Raw genomic sequence first — 24,440 nt, 5'->3', positions numbered from 1 at the left:
ATTAAAATGACAATAGTTCACCGGGTCAACTTGTTTTTAATATTTTTATTGTTGTACTGTTAAATGAAAAATTGTGTAAATTTTGACTTTGTAATATGTTTGTTTACAGTTCTATTTTGATAACGCTGAACAAATATTTGTGTATGACATCATCACACACGTGTACGGTTGAACCATGATATCGATAGTTGACGGCTGATTGTTTGGTAAAACGTAAGTTATCAGCTGTACTCGAGATCGTCACAAAATGTAATTCATAGTATCTATTTATTTATTTAACAATTTATTGTGCACAAGAAACAATTACAATAAGACAATATACACAGTAAAACGACACAAAGGATCTGCTTATTTCTAATAGAAATCTCTTCCAGCAGCCCTACGGAGAGAGATAGGATTAAGACGGCAGATATAACGTGCACTATTATTATGAATATATAATATATATTATATCAACACAATACTCGTACTAGTTAAACAGATAAAAATAGATATTTTGATATTATACTAATTAAACACTAAAATATAACTACATAATATAATTATATACTTACTTAAAATAAATATTACATATTATATCTATATAATAAAATATAATATTGTTGTATGAAGTAAATAAATCTAATAAATTTTTAAATTACGGTATTATATAATACACAAAAAAAATATATGCTTAAAATATAAATAAATATGATACTAGTATTTAAATGGATTGAGATTCGAGGTAATGCTCTTTCAAGCGTCTTTTAAAAACAGCGATAGTGGGACTGTCACGAATGGTGTGAGGGAGCGAGTTCCACAATCTGACAGCATGAACAGAAAATGAGTAGGAGTAAAAGTTGGAACGATGTGAGGGGAAGGAAAGATTTGACCGGACGTTGGACCTACATGGAAGATCGGGAGAACGGGAAAAGTTGAATCTGTCAAGGAGATATGTGGTTTTTTACCACTAGGTTTCCCTAAAAGTCATCTTCATCACGACATACACTTATATTACGTAAAGTTTCAGAGTGTAGTAATCTTAAACTTTACGACAAATTATGAAATAAGTTCTTTCTTAAAGCTTAGTCTATGATCGCGTAAAGAGACGAATATAAGCTTATCCGAAGTTTTGCTTGCTCCTTTCATGGTAAAGTGGTAATTGGCCTTTGAATCAGGTCTACATGGGAGAGCCATGCTTTGGATACTTGGGAGAGCCATGCTTTGGCATGAATGGGCCTGCTCGACCGGAGAAATACCACGTTCTCACAGAAAACCGGCGTGAAACAGCGCTTGCGCTGTGTTTCGCCGAGTGAGTGAGTTTACCGGAGGCCCAATCCCCTACCCTATTCCCTTTCCTAGCCTCCCCTATTCCCTTCCATTCTCTTCCCATCCCTACCCTCCCCTATTACCCTATTCCCTCTTAAAAGGCCGGCAACGCACATGCAGATCTTCTGATGCTGCGAGTGTCCATGGGCAACGGAAGTTGCTTTCCATCAGGTGACCCGTTTGCTCGTTTGCCCCCTTATTTCATAAAAAAAGGTCTAAATAAACAAAGAAAATTGTAACATTGCTTAAATATTATTATGGAATCTTTTTTAACACGTAAGCGGTAAGAACAAGTATGTAAATAAATTAATGTTGGTGACATATTTAAGCCAACTACTTCATTCCAATAAGTTATTAATAGCAGATATATAATAATCTATTTCAAGTAACATTTGTTTAGAATAATCCTGTTTTAAGCCTCGGCCGCCCACACATAAGATAGCTATGTAAAATTCAGTTAATGCTCTAATTTTTATCGATGGATTAAAATAACTGTCTGTATGAAACTCACTTGCGCCAATCTGGGTTAATGCTAGTCTTAAAATACCTTACATTCTTATTATATTTGTGTTATAAGCCCGGGTACTCTATTAAAGACTTTGCATGCTAATTCTGAGTAGGTTTAAAATAGTAAGATATTATTCGACATCGTGCGTATTTTTTTAATCTAATAAAACGTAAATTCAAAACTCTGCATCTGCATCAGCCTGAAGCTGTTCTTTTATTGTGACCGGACATGAATTTAAAAGCCTGACTTATAACCGTTTTCTGAAAGTTATGGACTGAAGTTTATCTATATTCATTCGTTTTTGACTAACGTAATAAGCAATCAAAAATCTCAAAAACTCATGTCAATAAATCTCAAAAAACCGGATATATCTCGTCTTTTTAGAGGCCTAGTCTAAACCCTTTTACTCTAGTCTTGGTTAAAGTTAATCCACGCTTAGAGGTCGGTGTCGCGGCGCAGTAGCAGCTATTTGTGGGCCACACGGCCGTGTAATTTGTGTGCACACTGTCACCATCAATCAGCGCTATCGCCCCGTAATTTTTTGATAACCTATCACCGCCCCCCTCTTCCCTTCACCGCGGTACCCCGTCTCGAATAGCATCCATAGACAACGGTTTCCCACGTTGCATTGTTTAGTTAGTGCAGAGAAATAAGATTGCTCCGTTCTATTGAATGAATTTATCATAAAAATTTATAATTTACACTTTCATTCGTTTATCGCGTAGAACACATTTTTGACGATTAAAATTATCCTATGTCATTTCCTGGAACTTAAAGTGTTTTCTGAATACAAAATTTCATAAACGTTCAGGGATATAAGCGAGATGAGGTAGCAGAGAGATTAATATTATATAAAATATAAAGAGTTTTAATATCAGTATAGATATCCAACTAAACAACTTTTTCCAGTAATATAAAATCAGTAAAGTACCATCTGAAAAGCAAGCAAGGAGTCCAACAAGACATGCATTAGAATATGATCCATCACTCGGACATCCCTACATCTTTGTCCAGTTTTATCCGAGTGAGATGTTACAGTTAATTGATTTATTGAGTGTTGACGGCGTACCTGGACATCCGGACTTACACGATACGCGTGATCGATGGCGCGGCCGCCATGTCGCCCAGCTGCACAAGATGGCCGCCTGTCAAACTGACAGCTATATTGTTTATTATGCACCCGCCAAAAATATGTAGGGTGACTTGTGGCGAGAGTCACAAAAACAAAAATAGTAATACATACGAGTAGTTAATTCTATTATGAATATTATAAGGGTTACATAAACTATTATATTTTATGCTAGACGGACGTGACTTAACGTGGACTGGACGTGGTTAGACATTTTCGGACCAGTCTTTGGCTTGGGCTATATAATATAGCCTAAGCCAAAGACTCTAGTCTATGATTTAAATTTTTAGATTTTTTGCCATCGAAGTTGTTCGAACTTGACATCACAATAATTTAACAACAAAATTAGATTTTTATTTAGTACGTAACTGAAAACCATTTTACACCATTTTTTATCGTTGGGAAAATGCAATTACGCATCCCCGGCGGTCTGGGGATGGCTACCGGGGTATGTGGGACTCTCCAGGGCGGTGAGGCCTCGCCTGGGCATACCCACTAAAAACCCAACGAGTGTTCCTACTTTCCGCTTTAGGCAGGGGAGCCATACGTGGGAGAGCCATGCTTCAGCACAAATGGGCCGGCTCGACCGGATAAATACCACGTTCTCACAGAAAACCGGCGTGAAACAGCGCTTGCGCTGTGTTTCGCCGAGTGAGTGAGTTTACCGGAGGCCCAATCCCCTGACCCCTACCCTATTCCCTTCCCTACCCTCAACTATTCCCTTCCCTTCCCTTCTCTACCCTATTCCCTCTTAAAAGGCCGGCAACGCACTTGCAGCTCTTCTGATGCTGCGAGTGTCCATGGGCGACGGAAGTTGCTTTCCATTTCAGGTGACCCGTTTGCACGTTTGCCCCCTTATTTCATTAAAAAAAAAGGCAGAGCCACGGGATACGAGGGATACACAACTTACACCTGCTTTAAAAATATATTAAGTAAGTCTTACCTAAATTGAAATGACAAAGTAAAATGAACATAAGATTCTTATCACAAAACTTTAAAAAATAAATTACAAGTATATATAAAAGTAGAGTGCGCTTAAATAAAGTATAAATAACTGTATGAGTAAGTGCCTAAACAAAGTAGAATAAAATGAAATGAAAACTGCAATTTTAATATTTTCCTGTTGTTATATTACGAAAATATGTTATTATTTTATGAGTTAAAGAATGTAATACTACTGAATGTAATCTGCTACTGAGTATAGTGACTAAACAAAAATATTAAGTACTTAACACGTTTTTGTTTGTTGTAAGTAATTTTTATAATAAACACTAAAATTATAATTGTTTTGCAAACGCCCGAACAAGGCATAAGTTGTATATTTCGTCAATGTATGTTGATTTATATATGTACTTGGTTGCAAATAAAAATTTGAATTTGAATTTATTTGGCGATCGCGATGTAATCTAGGGCAAACCAGTAGGCGTCTGGCGTACTGATACTATAAATGCGAAAGCATAATATTATGTCTGGCTGTTGTCATAATTATAGTTAAGTTCACCAAACCGATTTGATGTTTAATATGAAGACTTTTTCCCGAAAATAACATACCTAATATTAAGATGCTTACAGAAAACAATTAAGACGTTGCAGAAAATGTGACCGCTTGCTGCGTAAATGAAAACTGCGTGAACGAAGTCACGAGAAGCATAATAATATAGACTTAGGTATATTGCAAAGATATTTTTAATATATTTTCATGGACTGATAGTGTAAGTCCTGTCAATATTGACGTAGTTTATCTCTGGCCAGATTTACGACGGGCTATCGGTCGAGACCCTAATCTGTCTCTAGACCTACACGTATAGTATACGTGTGTACTTATTGATTTAAATTTATTATGTTTGCTTCCTTCTGCCATGGTGTGCCGCCTTAAAACTCTAATCGAACTATAAGTTCGATTAGAGTTTTAAGGGCTGCTTATTTAATCGCCCGCGGTTATATTTTATAATAAAAACAACTTCGAAGCCATATTTTTAGCAAATGGAATCCTTCGCGATATCCCTTAACTCAGGGGTTCCCAATCTTTTTCAGCCTGCGGCGCACTTACAAGTCAATATTTTGTCATAGCGGATTTTTTTCCTAGCTATTACAAAAACTCACGGCGTCGACTCACGGCGCCCCTCTTGCCTTTCCACGGCGCACAGTTTGGGAACCCCTGCCTTAACTATTATCAAGAAAAGCTTTCGATGGTTTTGTAAAAAGCTTTTTGTCGTTATTAAATATTAAGGAAACAACTTTACTTGCTATGATACATGAAATAAGAGCAGACATTGTATATGTTATTCGCTGATTAGTGGTGGGATAGACACCCAACCAGAAATAAAATAATTCGGGAGTAGCATTGTATGTAAGAGTACCTTAGAGAAGTAGACATATAAATGTTACACATTTATATGTCTACTTCTCTTTTAAACTATTATGATCTACGTCAAAACTATATTATAAATCATGTGACGAGGTACAACGTGACAACAGGGCCAGCGCACGCTATTAGTTTAATCCGATAATATTTAATTGACATTGTACCGGCGCGGCGCGGGGCCACCGTAGGGCGAGACCCGGGCTGGTTCCGTATTTGTTTCATTTACTGAACCTTGATTATCTTTGAGCATTAACTATTACAAAACTATTAAATAATAACAAAAATAAATTCTGAAGTGTAAAGTGCGATCAATTATCTCCAGTCAGCTTCCGATGTTTTAAGCAAACTGAAAATTAAGAATCATAAAATTGTAGGCTGTAGCACATGAGTGTTTTATTTCAGACTTAGTAAGTATTATTTGTTTAAGTAACTCCTTAACGCAAATAAAAACTTTTATCGCCTTATCAGTAACATTTTGGGGTTTTAAAGTGTACCATCGAGGAAATTGATTCCTAGGCCAACGTCATTTGGTCGGATCATGTCAATTCATTGTTAATTAATGTGATCTGTCGGCTGGGTTTGACATAACGCGATCAAACTACGTAGGTCCCCATCTGCCTAGGAATCAACTTCTCTGATAGTATGTAGAGAAAGGTAGGGTCAGTTTGTAATAATTATCATTTATCATCTATCACACACATCCGTACATAAAACCGATAAAATTGTATAAATAATAAATAACTACTAGTACTATTTACAAGGTAGGCAATATTAATTGATTCTGAAATCTGAAATAAGGCACTTAACGCTAACATTTCCGTCCAATATAAACTCTACAAAGATTATGAAATCACTATGACGGGACCCCAAACCGAATATGATTAATTCAAACCATCTCGACCCACGGCGGTGTTGGACAATGGCGCTATCGGCCAATGCTTTAAACATAATGTGGCCTTATCATGAACTGGACATGAGGTATGTAGAGTATGTTCATCAAATATTGAGATTATTGTAAGATGTTACTTGCTACCCGGTGCTACTCTTAGAGTTCCTTGATTTTTAGTTATATCAACTTTGGGCGACAGCAGCCAGACTCTATATTTTGGTCACTGTTCAACATTTGTGTATATTTTTTTATTAATATATAATATATTATTGAGTTACAAATGCTGTCTTTTTCTAAATGATCCAAATAGAACAAAGCTGCATTCATAACTCAATACGTAGTTTTTTGTGGGATGATACACATATGCTTAACAGCGTCCATTTTACTGTACCCTATTTTTCTCCCCGAACTAAGCGGGAGACATCCAGCTATGTTTGGGGTGGACTTTGTTGATTCCAAGCAACTTTGGCAAGTTCCACGGGCAACCCTTATGAGCACCTAGGCTATAAAATATTTTTCTTTAAGTGACCTTTGAAAAGAGAGGAGACTGGAGGAGAGGCCTTTGCCCAGCAGCAAGACAGTGTTGATTAACAAACAAAACCATAAAAAGTTTCGTATCCTTCAAAGTCACGTTAGTTGCACAGCCGTTTTCGGTGTTCTATCGACTGCTTACCGCGGGGTCATTACCGGGGCAGCCACGTGTGCTGAGGGTCAGGGGGTGTTAGGGGGTGTCAGGGGGTGTCAGGGGGTACTGGTGGTCGCGTGACGATCGCGCGATAGCGGCCGCCCGACCACTTGTAATCGGTTTACTTTGCTACGTGAGGTGTGGTGTGTGTTGAAAGATCTAGCGGTTTAAGATATTTTTTCCAAGTGGCCTGGAGTAAGTACAGAGGCTTAAAAGTTTATTTTTGATTGAAGAAGAAAGATGTGGTTCTTGTAAAATAAACTAAAATAGATCCTATAAAGTTGTTTCAAAAATAGAATAATTACATACATGTGGGTACTTTACATCTATCTCATCTCGTCTCTAGTCTCTACATCACCCAAAGGTTGGCTGGAAGAAAATGCTTTAAGACATTAAGCCCGCTTCTGCACCTTGATGTGTGCAAAAAGTATAATAAAAAAAAATCTAAATAGACTAAACGACAGTTAAACTGTCATACTTAACTTGGTGCTAGTCTCCATCTGCCAATATCTATATTGTGTACTTCTTTGATAAATACCCTATGCATCAATTAAAACCCGTCATAGCATCGGTAGTTAAAAAGTAAAAAAAGATAAACATACAAACGCTAAGGTCAAACTGAGATCTTTCTTTTTGTAAAGATGGTTAAGAACATCTCCTCAGTCTCATAACCGTCTAGGCTACCTACTCATGATGATCCTGTCCCTTTTGACATTCCATAGTGATCTCTTTTACCACTGGCGCCAGTATTTCGTACCCCGCTCTCGTCTCCCGCTCGCACTATACAGGTGACTTGCACGGGCTATTACTGGCAAGTGGCCGCGGCGAGCTACCTGCGGCCTGTCCCGAGCTGACATTATGTTAATGTACTAATAGCTTAATGTGACAGACACCACAGAGCTTAAAACTGTATAGCCACTTACGGCAGTTACGGCTAATGCTAGCTCGCTCCGAGTAGCTTTAGTTAGCTTATGTCGGCTTTGTGGTTTATTTTTCAATTTTCAATTTATTAATTAAATTTGCCTTCTTAAGATCTAAAGTTCGCACTTTTGCAGACGTCAATGCAATAAATTGATTACTTTTTTTATAAATTCAGAGTTAATTACAATCATGTTTTTTTCATCTCTCTGTTTGTTGTGTTCTACTCCAATTATTAGACTTATACATCTTATACTATTATAACATTTAGCAGGTGTTGTTGTTGTTGTACATGTAGTTTTATATATCAAACGTTTTGAATAAGAGTATATATATTTTACAATTGGACTTATTACAAATATTTCGAAAATTTCAAATCCTGACAGCTAATCTAGAAGTTAATGTAAAAAAAAACCAAGCCATGTGTATTTTCCAGTAATCAAAGATATGATACCGTACAGTTTGAAACATTTAAAGGATCAGGAGTACACTTTTTAAATCATTTGCAAAAACCCAACATTCCAGTGTCACTAACTGACGTGACAAACAAAATGACACGGCACAGGACCACTATATTTGTGCTGATATCTCGTCCTTATGCCGAAAATGATAGGGTTTATTTTATCGTAGCAAGGGCCAAGGTTAGTCCCAGGAGGTTTGATACGAGCATTGTAAATTGATAACATCGACGTATGGACGAGCCGTCACTGTGTGGTCCTTGCCAATATGATTCATAGTGAGTCGCTTTTTTACCACTAATATAATATCTATACAGAGTATAACCAAACCAAGTTTACTTTAGGAATTTAAGGATGTGTAAAGAGTAACTTTTTTATGTTTAGGCGCTTGCCCATGCAAATAACAAAAAAATAACTCTTTCAGCGCTAATACTACTTTCACGGTTAATATTGAACTCTCTACAAGGGCCACATACAGATCCTACAGTATTATCAATTAGTTTTGTAACACTGTATAATTCACTTAAATAAAAATGAATTTATAATTTTGTTAGTCTCGCTAAAACTCGAGAACTGCTAAACTGATTTGGCAAATTTTAGTCTTGAAATAAGGTTGGGGAAAAAGTCTTTTCGCATTATAGTATGTATGAACTTGTCATAAAATCTTCTATACCAATTGTATCTGGCTGATTTTGGTATCATTAGTTTTAATTTTACAGAAGACAATTCCAAATTCAAATTATTAGGTAAATGTGTGATTGTCACTTGTTTTTCTTATTGTTAAAATGAGTTTTTGAATTCTAAAGGTGGCCATACACGGGACAATTATCGTAACGATTTATCCTCCTCGATGTTAAAATCGAACGACAAATTGTACGTGTGTAGCAATATCGCAAACGATTTTACGTTCAAAAGATCGATTGGACGATATTCTTGACGATTGATCGAAACGACCAATTGTCCCGTGCATGAAGAAATTCGATACATTTTAAAATTTTATTACAAAAAAGATAAAAATGCAACACGCATGCGAAAAAAAAATTGTAATGTTTATGGACCTAATGCAGTATCTGTGAGAGTAGCGTAAATTTGGTTTAAGCGTTTTCAATCTGGAAATTTTGATATCAAAGGTGCACGTTTTTTTTTATGAAATAAGGGGGCAAACGAGCAAACGGGTCACCTGATAGTAAGCAACTTCCGTCGCCCATGGACACTCGCAGCATCAGAAGAGCTGCAGGTGCGTTGCCGGCCTTCTAAGGGGTAATAGGGGAGGGTAGGGAAGGGAATAGGGGAGAGTACGGAAGGGAATAGGGGTGGGTACGGAAGGGAATAGGGGAGGGTACGGAAGGAAATAGGGGAGGGTAGGGAAAGGAAAAGGGTAGGGGATTGGGCCTCCGGTAAACTCACTTACTCGGCGAAACACAGCGGAAGCGCTGTTTCACGCCACGCACGTCGCTCTGATCGTCCTGTATCGGACAAAACTGATGACATTTTTGAAAAAGTGGAGCAAAATCGGCATATTAGTAGTTACGATGTAGCTGAAGAACTGGGGATTGACCACAAAATGGTTTTGGCGCATTTGAAAAAAGCTAAGTACACAAAAAAGCTCGATATTTGGGTGCCTCATGAGCTCACTGAAAGAAACCTAATGAACCGTGTACTCATTTGTGATTCTTTATTACCACGTAATTCCATTTTTGAAGAATTTGATAACTGGTGATGAAAAGTGGATCACGTACGACAAGAACGTGCGAAAAAGATCGTGGTCAAAGACCGGTCAGGCTTCACAGACTGTGGCGAAACCCGGGTTAACTCGCAACAAGGTGATGCTGTGTGTGGTGGGATTGGAAGGGCATTATTCATTATGAGCTGTTACCTCCAGGCAGAACCATCGATTCTGAACTGTACTGCGAAGAACTGATGAGATTAAAGCAAGAAGTTGAGAGAAAGCGGCCGGAATTAATCAACAGACGGGGTGTGGTTTTTCACCATGATAACGCTAGACCTCACACATCTTTAGCCACTCAGCAAAAATTACGTGAGTTTGGCTGGGAGGTGTTAATGTATCCACCGTATAGTATATGACCTTACACCTTCAGATTTCCACCTGTTTCGGTCGTTGCAGAATTCCTTAGGCAGTGTCAGGTTGACATCACAAGAGGACTGCCAAAACCACTTGTCGCAGTTTTTTCATCAGAAGCTCCAAAATTTTTATGGCAATGGGATCATGTCCCTACACAATACAAAACAATACATGGCAAAAAGTTATCAAACAAAATGGCACCTACTTTAGTCAATTGTAATTAAACTTTATAAAAAAAAAACCTTTTGAATTTTTATATAAAATGCAAAGAAACTTTTTCCCTAACCTAATATAATATACGAAATTCACCGAGTCAACTTGTATCCTACGTCAGTGATTTTGGATATTTGCTGATATCTCGAAATAGATTATCTTCTCGCTGATAAAAATGTAGATAGGTAAGTATTACCTAAAAAGACTTGTATATAAACTTTGATACCTACGTAGTATATTATACCTATGGTACAGGCTACATTGTAATCGGTGTAATTTATGCACTGTAAAGTTATTAAATTGTAATGAATTACAAATTAATATCAAAGTTATATTTATTACTTATGTTTTATGCCTGGTTTGCGATAAAGTGGCGTAACTAGACTTTTCGGTGAAACTTATAGCTAATAAATTAATATTGTTGTCACTCAAACAAGCAAACTTTTAACCCTTTCCAGATTGTTTAAATTGGTTTAAGCTAAATTAAATCACTCAACCTCGCTCATTTTCAAAAGGGCAATTTATGACAGGTCTATGAGTAGATGAATGACTGTTTTTTATACCGTAACCTTCGATCACTAAACCGTAACGCCTAAATTACCAACTTAAAGATCTCAAATTAACACAAAAATAGCATGTGTATCAGAGGCTAATAGCCTATAACAACTATATATAGCCTCAGGCTATATATAGTAATTGTTATATAGGGCAAAGTACGTTGCATTTTTTTATCTATGGACGCTTCACACCACGTCAGTCTGGCCCCGTGCTAAGTACCTGAAGGTCTTTTGTTACAGGTACCAGACAACGGAAATATATTTAATACTTTTATACTATACACATATTTAAGATTTTTATTATATGATACACATAATATTTAATACACATCCATGATCCAGGAACTATGAAAACTTGAGCTACCACAGCTCACCAAAATTTTGTGGGCGCATATATTTTTAAACAAAAATATTTTTAAACAAAAGATTTTTGTTTGAAAATATTGTGAACTAAGAATTTTCTATACTGTGATTTCTTAAAATGCCAATCCACACTAATATTATAAACACGAAAGTGTACTTATCTGTCTGTCTGTTACGACTTCAAATCGCTGAACCGATTTATCTGGGTATCGAGATACTTCGATTCCGGGCCCCCGGGAAAGGACAAAGAATACTTTTCATTCCGGAAAAATGTACGGTTCCCGCACGATAATCTAATTTTGGCGCAACGTCGAGATGCGGGTGTCATCTAGTATTAATAATAATTGGGTGTTTGACCATGATAATTGTTTTCAATATTGACTGTATCGCCATGTTCTTGGTTGTGCTTGGTCAGCATGAGTGGTGACGCGCGGCAATATTGTGACTATAGCGAGTCGTAATTCCCGGCGCGTGACCGTTCCGTGCTGCCCCGGCTTAGACCACATGCGAGGTGGGCGAAATTACCATTCATCATCAACATAGCCTTTAAGTTAAGCTTTAGTTTGTAAGAATTGTGTCTAGTAGGCAAATTGAAAAAAAAGAAAAAACAAGATTTCCAACTGTTCTTAAATGATATTTCACTAGCACAAATGTTTTATAGCACGCCATAGAAATATATAAACATTTCGCCTACCTGGTACGGGCATGACAGTCAAGTTTATTATAATTAAAGTGGGTAGTTTATTAACTTAAAATATTTAGTTCTGAGGTCAAAAAATATCCCCTCTACATTTTTCTGTTTTGAACATTTCTCTCTTGCTATCCTGAGAGCTTTTGACGTAAAATACGATTCGTCTTCGGGTGTATGAGAATGTAATGACACGCGCGCGCGAATCTCGTAGATGGAACGCTTGAAAGCTGTGTTTTCGTAGCGGCATGGAATGTGTAATTTCCAACGTACAGGTACTATACGCTTTTATCATTTTTACACAAAAAATCTTTGACTAATTTCAAGAATGCAAAGCTAGCCAATATTCGCTGACGTATAGTCACCACTAAATAACGCTAAGAACTACTTTCTTCAGCCAATAGGTGTTTCAGTTCCTTTGTATTCACCCGACGGCGTCGGGTCGCGTGTTTAAGACAGAGGATTAGAGGATCGTTGCGTGTTGGCCGTGTTGGCCGCGTTGGCGCCCCACCGGTACACTCTCCAATAGGCGCTTTAGTGGATTAAGGCCGCGTTATCGGTAGATCATACATCTGAGGGTTAAATCAATGTTACTTTGACCTTAGTTGTTTACGAGTTAAAAATATTGTGCGTTTCTTGTTAACTAGTTCAAGTTGAATATTTTATTAGTAGAAAAGTTTTTTTTAAAATATTATTGCAGTAATAGATTGTTAGTAAATATTTATCCAGTAATTAATAAGGGTTTGGCGGCTACATGATGTTGCTAAATCCCTAACTTAAAAAAAAAAACTATGTCTATAAAATTAGGTAGCTTACCTTAATCTGTTCTGAAGGCTGAAGCCCTTTGTTCTATTATCACATTACACAAATTATCAAGGCAAGTACCTACGGCCTAACCTACGCCTATAGTTTCTGCTCCACCACATTAACCAATAGTTCTTTATACGTAACACCCATCAAGTAATTGTTTCAACGAACTGTTTAGACTTTATTTAGTAACATCACCGACCCCCGTGTCAGAGGTGGTGACCACTGTCAGACGCCGCGCCGGCACTGACGTGACGTGACGCGTGACACGTGACGTCTGACGTGACGGCGCACGTCTCATTAAATCGAGAAGTGACAAGTGAAAAAAATATCAACTCGTAATTAAAAGTTTTTGCCGGGACAGGTTCTTGTGAATAATGAAATTGTTAATGAAATGTAGAGCGCGAGTCACGACAACCTCAAGTCTCAACACAATTTGTTGAACAAATTATTCTGAAACTTATTAACTTGTAAATAAAATAACTAGTACATTCATAGTTATTAATTTCCTATTTTTAACCGACTTCAAAAAAAGAAGATTATCAATTCGACGCGTATGTATGTAATATTCCCAGATCTGCCCAGTTTTTGTATATTAATTATGTTAGTCTATATCAGCATCTGAGAAAATGTGCTAAATTTCAAAGTATATGTATATAAGTACCTATATTGTATGTTTTTATGTTTGTGTTCGCATATCTCACGAAATACAAGTCCGATTTAAGTAATTATTTTTTTGTTGTACTAGGTATTGTTCAACTTAGGGAAAAGTGCAAGTTTCATCAAAATCGGTGCAGTAGTTTTTGAGATACGGAATTTTAATTCTCAATTACGTACAATTTTGAAGTCGGGTTATCTTTTTAAAATACTATTATTGTTTATTATACTCATGATATCAGCTTCCAAAGTAATACCAACTTATTTAAATTCAAGCATACATTCAGATGATTCAGTATCTCCCTAGTATTTACAAATTACGTTTATTTGAAACACACGCCAATAGATCGACCATTTCACTAACTACATACCTATTTGTCGTTTGAATTTAATTTTGAACTATGATAAGTAAAAAAATAAGTTTTTGCTCAGGGGATGGCCTTAAGAGGATTCCACACCGCCATTTTTTCCATACAAACGTTGTCCCCTGTTTCCTCCCTGGATAATGCTAGTAGAGTTATAATTTTTTTCCTGAATATCTACGGCCACTAATACAATGTCCCTATGTTTTCTTTTTTTTCATAATTTAATTATTAAATAAGATAATATGAACGTTCAAAAACCCAAAAAAATGGCCAGATTTTCCACTGTGTTCAAACGTCCAGAAAACAGATTTGGATAGATTATACAAAAAAAACAAAACACAGCTCAAGCCTTTTTTTAATCTTTAATGAAAAAAGTACTTAAATCGGTTAAGTTTTGGAGAAGGAATCAGGGGACAACGAATCGTTGATTTTCTGGATTTTCTGCAGTTGTCTCTATCGCGTTCTGCGGTATAGGCTTGAGGTAAGGGAGACAGCTATAGATATTACACGTACTTTTTTTTCATTTCTCTAGCCGCTGTGGTATCCTCTTAAACATTAAATAATTTTGTGTAGAGTTGTAATATTTTTGCCTCTTTTAATGACGTATCTAAGTACTAACAAAATAGAACTTATGCCAGTATTTGTTATTATTTATTGTGTACTAGATAATGCCTGAAACTCCGTTGCGCCAAAATTAGTTTATCACGCACGAACCGTACATTTTTTGGGATAAAATGTATCCTGTGTACCCAATCCCCTACCCTTCTCCCTTCCCTAATCTCCCCTATTACCCTATTCCCTCTTAAAAGGCCGGCAACGCAGCTGCAGCTCTTCTGATGCTGCGAGTGTTGGAAGGAAGTTGCTTTCCATCAGGTGACCCGTTTGCTCGTTTGCCCCCTTATTTCATTAAAAAAATCCTTTGTCCTTTCCCGGAACTCAAAGTTGACACACTTTCGCATTTATAATAAGTATTTAGTATGGATATTCTATGACCAAATAGAAATAGTCCCTAGTATAGATATTTTATAACCAAGTACAAATAGTTCAGATAGGAACAATTTGACTTTACTGCATCTACTGGGAGATGTAAATACAAAAGTGTGGTCACTGGTCAGTCCTAGCCTCCTAGGTCGGGTTATGTGGGGTCTGTTCCGCGGTCGGCCTGCGGAGTCAGCTGGACCGTGATCGTTATCTGACGTGTGACGTCACGACACGGACAGTTAACACGTAAATAACCGACGTACCCGACGTACGTACCGTCGGCAACAGTCACATTAGAATCTAAATTATTTAAAGTATTGTACAAGTAATCTAATATACGAAGAAATTTTGATGGACACTTGGCTGGCCTACGCGACGTCATTTGGTCGGGTTATGTCAATTCAATGAGTCGTGTTCTTTCGGCTCGGTTTGACGTAATCCGAACATATTACCTACTTAGGTCCGCCATCTGCCTATGATTCCGCTTCTCTGATAGTACCTTCGATCATAGTATATAAATTACGTACCGTACCTAGTAACTATTCTGTGATAGAAATTCCTCTATCGCGCAGGCGTACACTTTTCCAAGAAAAACTATTCTTGGGATTTGAAGTCTCTCGTCTTCTCGGAATTTGTTCGTTGTCAAAAGGTGCTCCCAAACCGCCGCGCCGTTAGAAAATGTTTGTAAACATTTTCTAACGAGAAACATTTAGTAACAAATCTTGTCAATTGTTACATTTTGTTAGGAACTGTTACATGTTATAAGTGCTCTTATATTACAAAATGTTTAGTAATGTTTACTAACATTTTATAACATTTAAATCTGGTATTGGCTCACCACATACCTCGCCGTCACCTTTATAAAAGGTTTACAAACAAAAGGTAACACAATATTATGTTTTATTTTGTTATAATTTGTTAACTTACGTTTACTAAACATTTTCTAACATGAAAACATTTTAACATTTTTTTAACATTTGTGATTAAATGTTTGCTAATAATTAATGTTTACTAACGTTACTAAACATTTTCTAACGGCGGTGTGGGAGCACCAAAACTCTTTCTATACATCTGAGCCGATTGCGTGGATTTTTTTTCTGTGAGTTAAATAATATAAAGTGCAGTCAGTAATGTGGTAATAACACAATGTAACACGTCTGTATACGAGTTGCGGATATATGTATTAATATACATTATATTGCTGTCGGTACACGTGACGTAGTGCGTCTACTATCTAGCTGAGATTGGCTCTTGAGCGTGTCAGCGGCTTCAGATACCACGCCACAGATAAACACTCAACAGTCAACAGTCAACACCACCAGTCCACCACATCACCAATACCACACATCATAATAACTACATTTATTTACTGGTTCATCAATAATAGTAATTGATGGGTCGGTGAAGTAATAAAAAAAAAACATTATTGCAGTATAATTATAGGTTGGGGAAAAAATCTTTTCGCATTATAGTATACTAGCTATTTGACCGAGCTTTGCTCGGTATTCCATGAAAATGATATTTTCTAAAAATGATTCCTACCCAAATCGATTTATCGCCCCCTATATATAAGAATACGACGGATAAGATGTAAAAACTTGTCATAAAATCTCTTGGGCTATATTAATTGTATCTGGATGGTTTTGGTATCATTTGTTTTTATTATTGTTAAAATGAGTGATTCTAATGAAGAAATTCGATACATTTTAAAATTTTAAATTACAAAAAAGGTGAAAATGTAACACAAGCCGCGAAAAAAAATTGTGATGTTTATGGACCTAATGCAGTATCTGTGAGAGTAGCGCAAATTTGGTTTAAGCGTTTTCAATCTGGAAATTTTGATATCAAAGGTGCACGTCGCTCTGATCGCCCTGTTACGGAGAAAACGGATGCCATTTTTGAAAAAGTGGAGCATGATCGACATATTAGTAGCTAGACGATGTAGCTGAAGAACTGGGGATTGACCATAAAATGGTTTTGGGGCATTTGAAAAAAGCTAAGTACACAAAAAAGCTCGATATTTGGGTGCCTCATGAGCTCTCTGAAAGAAACCTAATGAACCGTGTACTCATTTGCGATTCTCTGTTACGACGTAATGAAACCGGACCATTTTTGAAGAAGCTGATAACTGCAGGTGATAAAGAGTAGATCACGATTCACGTACGACAAGAACGTGCGAAAGAGATCGTGGTCAAAGGCCGGTCAGACTTCATAGACTGTGGCGAAAGCCGGGTTAACTCGCAGCAAGGTGATGCTGTGTGTGTGGTGGGAATGGAAGACCATTATTTATTATGAGCTGTTACCGCCAGGCAGAACTATCGATTCTAAACTGTACTGCAAACAACTGATGAGATCAAAGCAAGAGGTTGAAAGAAAGCTGCCGGATTTAATCAACAGAAGGGGTATGGTTTTTCACCATGATAGCGCTAGACCTCACACATCTTTAGCCACTCAGTAAAAATTACGGGAGTTTGGCTGGGAGATGTATTAAACACCTCCCAGCATCCGCCGTATAGTCCTGACCTTGCACCTTCATATTTCCAACTGTTTGGGTCGCTGCAGAATTCCTTAGGCAGTGTCAGGTTGACATTACAAGAGGACTGCCAAAAACCACTTGTTGCAATTTTTTCATCAGAAGCCCCAAATTTTTTATAGCAATGGGATCGTGTCCCTACCAACAAGATGGCAAAAAGTTATCGAACAAAATGATACTTTAGTCAATTGTAAATAAACTTTATAAAAACACCTTTTGAAATCCGGGAGTTGACAGTATCTTTAAAATTTTAAAATAATTATTAAATTTTATAGATTTATTGATAGAAACTCTAAAACAATACAAATAACGAAACAATAATTATTGATTTATTTTATTTTACATTGAAAAAAAAAAAAGGATTTATTAACTGTAAGTCACGTGATTGTTGGAAACGCTAATCTGAAGCAGCGACGTCATCGTTCAGTGTCAAACAAAATTGACAGTTGTAAGGTTTAACACTTTAACTCACTTTTGCTCTGTCTACGGTTGTTTTGTTTCATGCACGATGCCGCGTTTTTGTGACATATTTTGAATTCAGTATTCAAAATATTTTTTTTACTCATTCTAGGGCATAATAATGAATAAAATATTAATTTACAGGTATTATTGTAAACAACTGAAGCGCTTAAAACTATTTTAAAAAAAATGTCAACTCCCGGATTCGATATAAAATGCGAAGAAACTTTTTCCCCAACCTAATATAAGTCACAAAGTTTTTTATAAATTTTGTTCCAAATATGAACGGTGAAATTCCACTTGCTTTGCGACGGCTTTGAAACACAATTCATAAGATTGGTTTAAGTAAATGGAAAAAGTACGAATTGTATATGTAACTGTATGAATTGAGGGTATAGAAAAGTGCTTACTAGAGTTTTTTTAATGAATTTAGTGTTAGAAAGTATAAACTATAAATTTAATTTAGTTTGCTAGTAAATTACCTGAAAAATACAAATAACTTTTGTTGTTCCTTTTACTAAACCACCCCTTTGCTACGACCCCTACGCGCGTAGCCTCGTAGCGAAAGTTCGTAGCCCATACAAATAGGCCGATTGTCTAAATATAAAGAATAGACTAACAAATTTTGATAGGCCTACCGTGTTTTAATTATAATATTTTACTAAGTAACCGCTCACAGTCACTAACATTCATGTAAAAAATATATAAGTATATGGCCCAAGAGGCTGCAGTGACAGCTACACGGCTAACCACCATAAAATGACGAAGGTCTGGGTGCCGCTGGCTATTATTCTAATAATCCATACTAACTAATAATAATATTATTAATAATACGAAATTGTGTAAGTCTGTCTGTCTGTTACCTCTTCACGCCCAAATCGCTTAACCGATGTTTTTTTTTTTTAATGAAATAAGGGGGTAAACGAGCAAACGGGTCACCTGATGGAAAGCAACTTCCGTCGCCCATGGACACTCGCAGCATCAGAAGAGCTGCAGGTGCGTTGCCGGCGTGTGCGTTGGAGGGTATGGAAGGGGTTAGGGTAGGGGATTGGGCCTCCGGTAAATTCACTCACTCGGCGAAACACAGCGCAAGCGCTGTTTCACGCCGGTTTTCTGTGAGAACGTGGTATTTCTCCGGTCGAGCCGGCCCATTCGTGTCGAAGCATGGCTCTCCCACTTATAAAACGTGTTGCTGTTTGATATGGAGATACTTGAAGCCCCGGGAAAGGACATAGGTTACTTTTTATCCCGGACGGTTACCGCGCGATAAACGAATGCGCAACGGAGTTGAGGGCGTCTAGTACTCAATCCTCAAATAAAACAGAAATTGTTCAGTTTAGAGAATAATATAACGATCTTATTTAAGTTTTTAATTTCTGATTAGAATCCGTACACTGCCCGCCGTCGCGTCGCCCACCGTCGCGTCGCGCGTCGCGCGTCGCGGATCTCAGAATGTACATAATGTTAACAATAAGGGAGACCGCAGACGGCATCTCCCTAATAAATCTATACATCTATCCATCCATATAAATAAAATTGGAGTGTCTGTTTGTAATATTGAAAGAACCGTTTTTTACTACATGCATATGAATCTATATATGATACATACACCAAAATAACATTTTTTACAATTTTTGTCTGTATGTATGTCTGTCTGTCTGTCTGTTTGTTCCGGCTAATCTCTGAAACGGCTAGAGCAATTATGCCGGGACTTTTTTTGGTAGATAGCTGATGTAGTAAGGTATAACTTAGGCTACTTTTTAACCGTCTACCAAAAAGGAGGACTTTTACTTTTTTTATATTTGTTAGCGGACTATCCATCTTTATTATTATACTATGTTGACGCGGACGAAGTCGCGGGCAACAGCTAGTACTTAAATAAATAAAATTGTAACATTGGTTTTTTTTCTTTAATATTAAGATATTATATTCTATTTTCTATTTGCCTCTCACATTGTTAGCGGCAATTGCAAAATTATTAAGCGTTATTTAATTTATTTAGGTCTTAAAACAAATCTTAGAATAGCAGATATAGTGCTTCCAATTTAAAAGTTGTCATAATATTATATTAACCGTAACGAAGAAGTAATGCGTTAATTTTATGCATTAATTATTTTTTGTTTTTTATTTACATGCAAAATAATTGAAACAGATATTCCAGTGTTAAGACGTGTACCTAATATAGGTTCTTGGTGTCTTAATGATTAACCTATTTATTAACATTAATAACCAGGGCCCCCGTAAGGGCTACTGGCGCCTGTGTGCAAAAAAAGGATTTTGGCGCCCCTTTAGGCAAATTTTTTGAGACCTTGGTTTTGGCGCCCCTAAAGATCGCAATTTGGCGCCCCTAGAGGATGGCGCCCGTGTGCATTGCACACAGATTGCACATATGGTAGCGGGGGCCCTGTTAATAACGAATTAATAATTATAAAATTATGTTGTTGAACTTTATTTTTTTACTATTTTCACATTTTCCACTATGAAAATTTAGTATAAAGATTGCAAGTTTTATTAGTGTGAAACAGAGTACAACACCCAGTCGATAATTAGGTACAGCCGTGAGCAGCTGGGTGTTGTAATGTTGCCTCTTGGCGGTCGGCGGTCGCTTCACGCGCCGCGGTCACAAACTAGTTTACAAAGTGAAATCAATTACAAACTAACGAATTAATTATAAAATTATACTGCGCAGTTTGATTAATACAGTTCATTTCGTACTTCATTGGATGATATTCGGTTTTTGTTTACCGACGGGCGACGCATTGCATACACAGACAGTCATTATGGTTATTTTAAAATTTTACCAAACAATACAGTTTTTTATTTTATCAAAAACATTATTTTGTACTGTATGTTTTATTTTTAAATTTCATTTTGTCAATTAAGCTTATGTACTGACAAAGTTTTTAAATCCAACCCTAAAACTTTTAGAAACAACTAGGCGCGTCAAGGAAATTATATCGATATCGATATTCGATAGTCCAAAAACTGGAATTCCCGGTTTTTAATATTTTGTTAAACATCTTGAAAGTAACTAATTTTTATGAATTTACATACTAGTATTATAATTTAATAATTTACATGGAATGTAATAAATGTTACTCTAATCGGTTGCGCAACAACTTAAGCCAGTCTCGCGGAAACACTTGTTAATTAGAACACTGCCGTATAAATGTCAATACGACAACTTTCTTACTTAATATGAATAACATTATTATCAACTTTATCAAGGCAATAAGGGTTCATTAATATTTAAAATCACAAGTATAATAAATTGTTAGACTTAGATGTATTTTTTCATGTCCTACATAACTTTTTGTTATCATTTATAGTATTTTATTGTTTCATTCTGTATTACTTTTTCTACAAGAAGTATTTAATATTATAACCATAACGATGCTATTTTGTTAGAAGTAGCCGATGTTAACTTTAAAAAAATATTGTGTAACAAACTCAAACTTACCAGTAGGTTTGGGGACATTCCTTTTGACCTGCATCCATTTGTATGTTGGCACTGTGGAGTGTGAGGCGTGGGGCTGGTGGTGCTGCAGGTCCCCGTCCCGGGAGAACTCCCGCAGCCCCCCGAACTCGTCCTTGGGGCAGTAGGGGTCGAAGTCGCCCCCCATGGGCAGCGGCGAGCCCGCGCCGTACTGCACGCTCGACTCGTCCATGTAGTGCATGTTGTACTTGGACTCCAGGTAGTGATTGTCCAGCTTCTGGTCGTGCAGGTGCACGTCCTCCGGCCGGGGTATATCCTCCCTGTGCTTGAAGGCATCGTGTGGCGGCGGCGCGGGCGCGGGGTAGGCGGGGTGCTGCTGCAGCTCGCCGTAGTCGAGGTTGGTATAGCACAGGCCGGCGTCGGTGCTGATGACGGGCGCGGGCTCCGGCGGGCCGTGCAGCAGTCCCTCGTAGTACGGCCCCGCCTCGTAGTAGCCCTCCGGGTAGCCCTCGTAGGGCTGGTAGCCCGCCGCCTGGTAGTACTCGGCGTTGTAACCGTTCTGCTGATTGTTGTACATCCCGACGTCCATAGTCATCATGTTGGGAGCGTCGATAGCTACGCGCACATCACTAGGCCGCGGTCGCGTCGCGCCGCAACGTCCGCGCGGCAGGTGCACCGGCCGACACTGACTCGACTACGTAATTTTTAGCCGCGCCTAATCTCGTTCGCCGTCCTTGTCTCGCGCACGCGGAACGCGAGGTGATACCGATTATAATGTGCGATAAAATTTTGATAAACTGGCGAATTTTTAAAAACCTCGCAGAAATGGACTCGGAATATTCGCCCGCGGTGTGGCGACGGAGTGGAGGGTGTCGTTTTGTGTCTGTGCAGCTTTTCTCGCGAGGGGGCGGAGCTCGCGCGGCGGGGCCGCAGGGGAGGGCCGGCCAATGGGTGCCGCGTGCGGGCCGCGCCGCTCCGCATTGGCCGGCGGAGATAATGCCGCGAATCTCGGAGGCTGGGTGCACTCGTATGCTTTTTGTGTACCGAATGGTCTGTATGTTTCCTGAGAACGATTTAATTTAACGTGAATCGATTTGTAGGTGTGAACGTGTTATTCAGTATTATTTATTGTCTGTGTCAACTGTCAACTAGTAGCGGGGCCCGGGCTGTTCCCGCCATGCAGCTGCCATCTTTTTAGGGTTCCGTACCCAAAGGGTAAAAACGGGACCCTATTACTAAGACTTCGTTGTCTGTCCGTCTGTCTGTCTCTAAACTGTATCTCAAGAACCGCTATAGCTAGACTTCTGAAATCTTCACAGATTGTGTATATCTGTTGCCGCTACAGCAACAAAATATGCTGAAAACAAAATAAAATAATATTTAAGTGGGGCTCCCATACAACAAACGTGATTTTTTCGCCCTTTTTTGGTCTATATATTAATAATGTCAAGAGGCAGGCACTTAAATTTTCTTTTGTTATATTTGTACTTTAATATTCAATATTAATATTTAAAAAAATAAAAGTTTTATGGGGGCTCCCATACAAAAAAAAAACACAATTTTCAGCCTATTTTTGCTCTGACCCTGTACCGAACCCTTCATGCGCGATTCCAACTCGCACTTGACCGATTTTTGTAAAAGTCATGTGTGTGTACTAGGTAACTACAATCTATTGGCTAAATAAAATCTATTGGCGAATAATAATGCTATTTTGTTAGCAACTAATTGTTTTAACGACCAGCAGATGGCGTTATTAGGTAACATCAACAGACACAGTCATCAAAGTAGAATGTACCTAGTTTTGTTCAGTTCACCATAGTTTCCTCTTAGTAGATGATCCGGACTTAGATCAACCTTCAGCATAATATTTTATTGAATAAAATAATTTCTGAACACTTAACCCATATAACAACTCCAATAAAAATGGTCAATGGTTATTATTTTTTTAATTAAGAAAAAGGCTTTTGCAAGACTTATGCAACTACCTTTTCTCCCTCTTTGGTAGGGTACGTTATATTTTTCCGAAGTTAAATATTATAGCTAGAGTTGATTTTCTAAAATGAAAGTACAAATTTTATGTGTGATATTAAACGTAAAAAAACTTTTAAAGGCTTACCTACCTGAATAAATATTTAGGTAATAAAAGCACCTATTTAAGCACTGATTTTAGTTTGAGTCCAAAGACCAAAACTTTAATAATGTGTTTTTAACACCTTCACTGCGGATCAGGCTGAAATCGGCCTGCCGCGGAATTTCAGCTGGTGCGGACGAAGAAAACTATGTTCTCTCACTCGGTGCGGAACGATTATCTCAGGTGTTTGTAAAAGTACGACAGAGGCAAGTTAATTCGTAAAACGTAAAAATTTTTAATTATAACCTATTTTCTCATCAATTTATATCTCTTGCCCCAGAACCATAGGACTTTATTGGACAGCAGTCTACATCCACCAGTTTTACCTACTACAAAACCACTGAATGATGCAATGCTTAAAAAAATAATTCGTAAAACGTATAGATAAGTGAAATAAATGCAATATATTATAGATAGGTATAATTTGGGCACATAATCTTTATTCACATTGGCGAGTATACCATTATATTATATTGCGTTCAGCAGAGTCGAGTCATCCAAAAATGCATATTATGGGACATGAAAAACTATTTCTTTCAGTAGGTATGAGTTTTTTTACCTAAGCGTAATAAGAAGGGAAGATATTCAAAAAATACCCGCTATTGATTTTACCACACCGTCCATACTATCATTAATAAATAATAAATTTTTACTAAAGTACTAAAGTATTTTTCGGGCAGTTTTACTCTTCGTATAGCGTCTATTTTCTGAACCTTGTGTTATACGTCTTTTGCTACATTCATAAACATTAATAATACAGTAAATGCGAAAGTGTTTAGCAGCGTCTGTTGCTTTTTCACGATTAGGTAAACCTGTGAAGCGACTTTGATATAATTTTCCGGTAAAAGTCCGGATAATGGATATATTATTGTTTTTATCTAGTAAAAAAACGCACATAGTTCGAAGA

General features: G+C 37.4%; 1 protein-coding gene across 1 annotated transcript in view; it reads right to left on the bottom strand.

The window, feature by feature from the left end:
- LOC121725567 (homeobox protein Hox-B1b-like) overlaps nt 1-22,067 on the bottom strand; it is a 37,093-nt gene extending 15,026 nt beyond the window's left edge. Inside the window, exon 1 of the mRNA XM_042112581.1 lies at nt 21,427-22,067. Coding sequence (XP_041968515.1) covers nt 21,427-22,000 — 574 coding nt within the window. The 5' untranslated portion in view covers nt 22,001-22,067. The remainder of the gene's footprint in view (nt 1-21,426) is intronic.
- Nucleotides 22,068-24,440: the final 2,373 nt, after the last annotated feature.

The sequence above is a fragment of the Aricia agestis genome, chromosome 3 (assembly GCF_905147365.1).
Source record: "Aricia agestis chromosome 3, ilAriAges1.1, whole genome shotgun sequence".
Taxonomy (NCBI): Eukaryota; Metazoa; Arthropoda; class Insecta; order Lepidoptera; family Lycaenidae; genus Aricia; species Aricia agestis.
The sequence above is the reverse complement of the archived record's forward strand: the minus strand, read 5'-3'. Positions and strand labels throughout refer to the sequence as shown.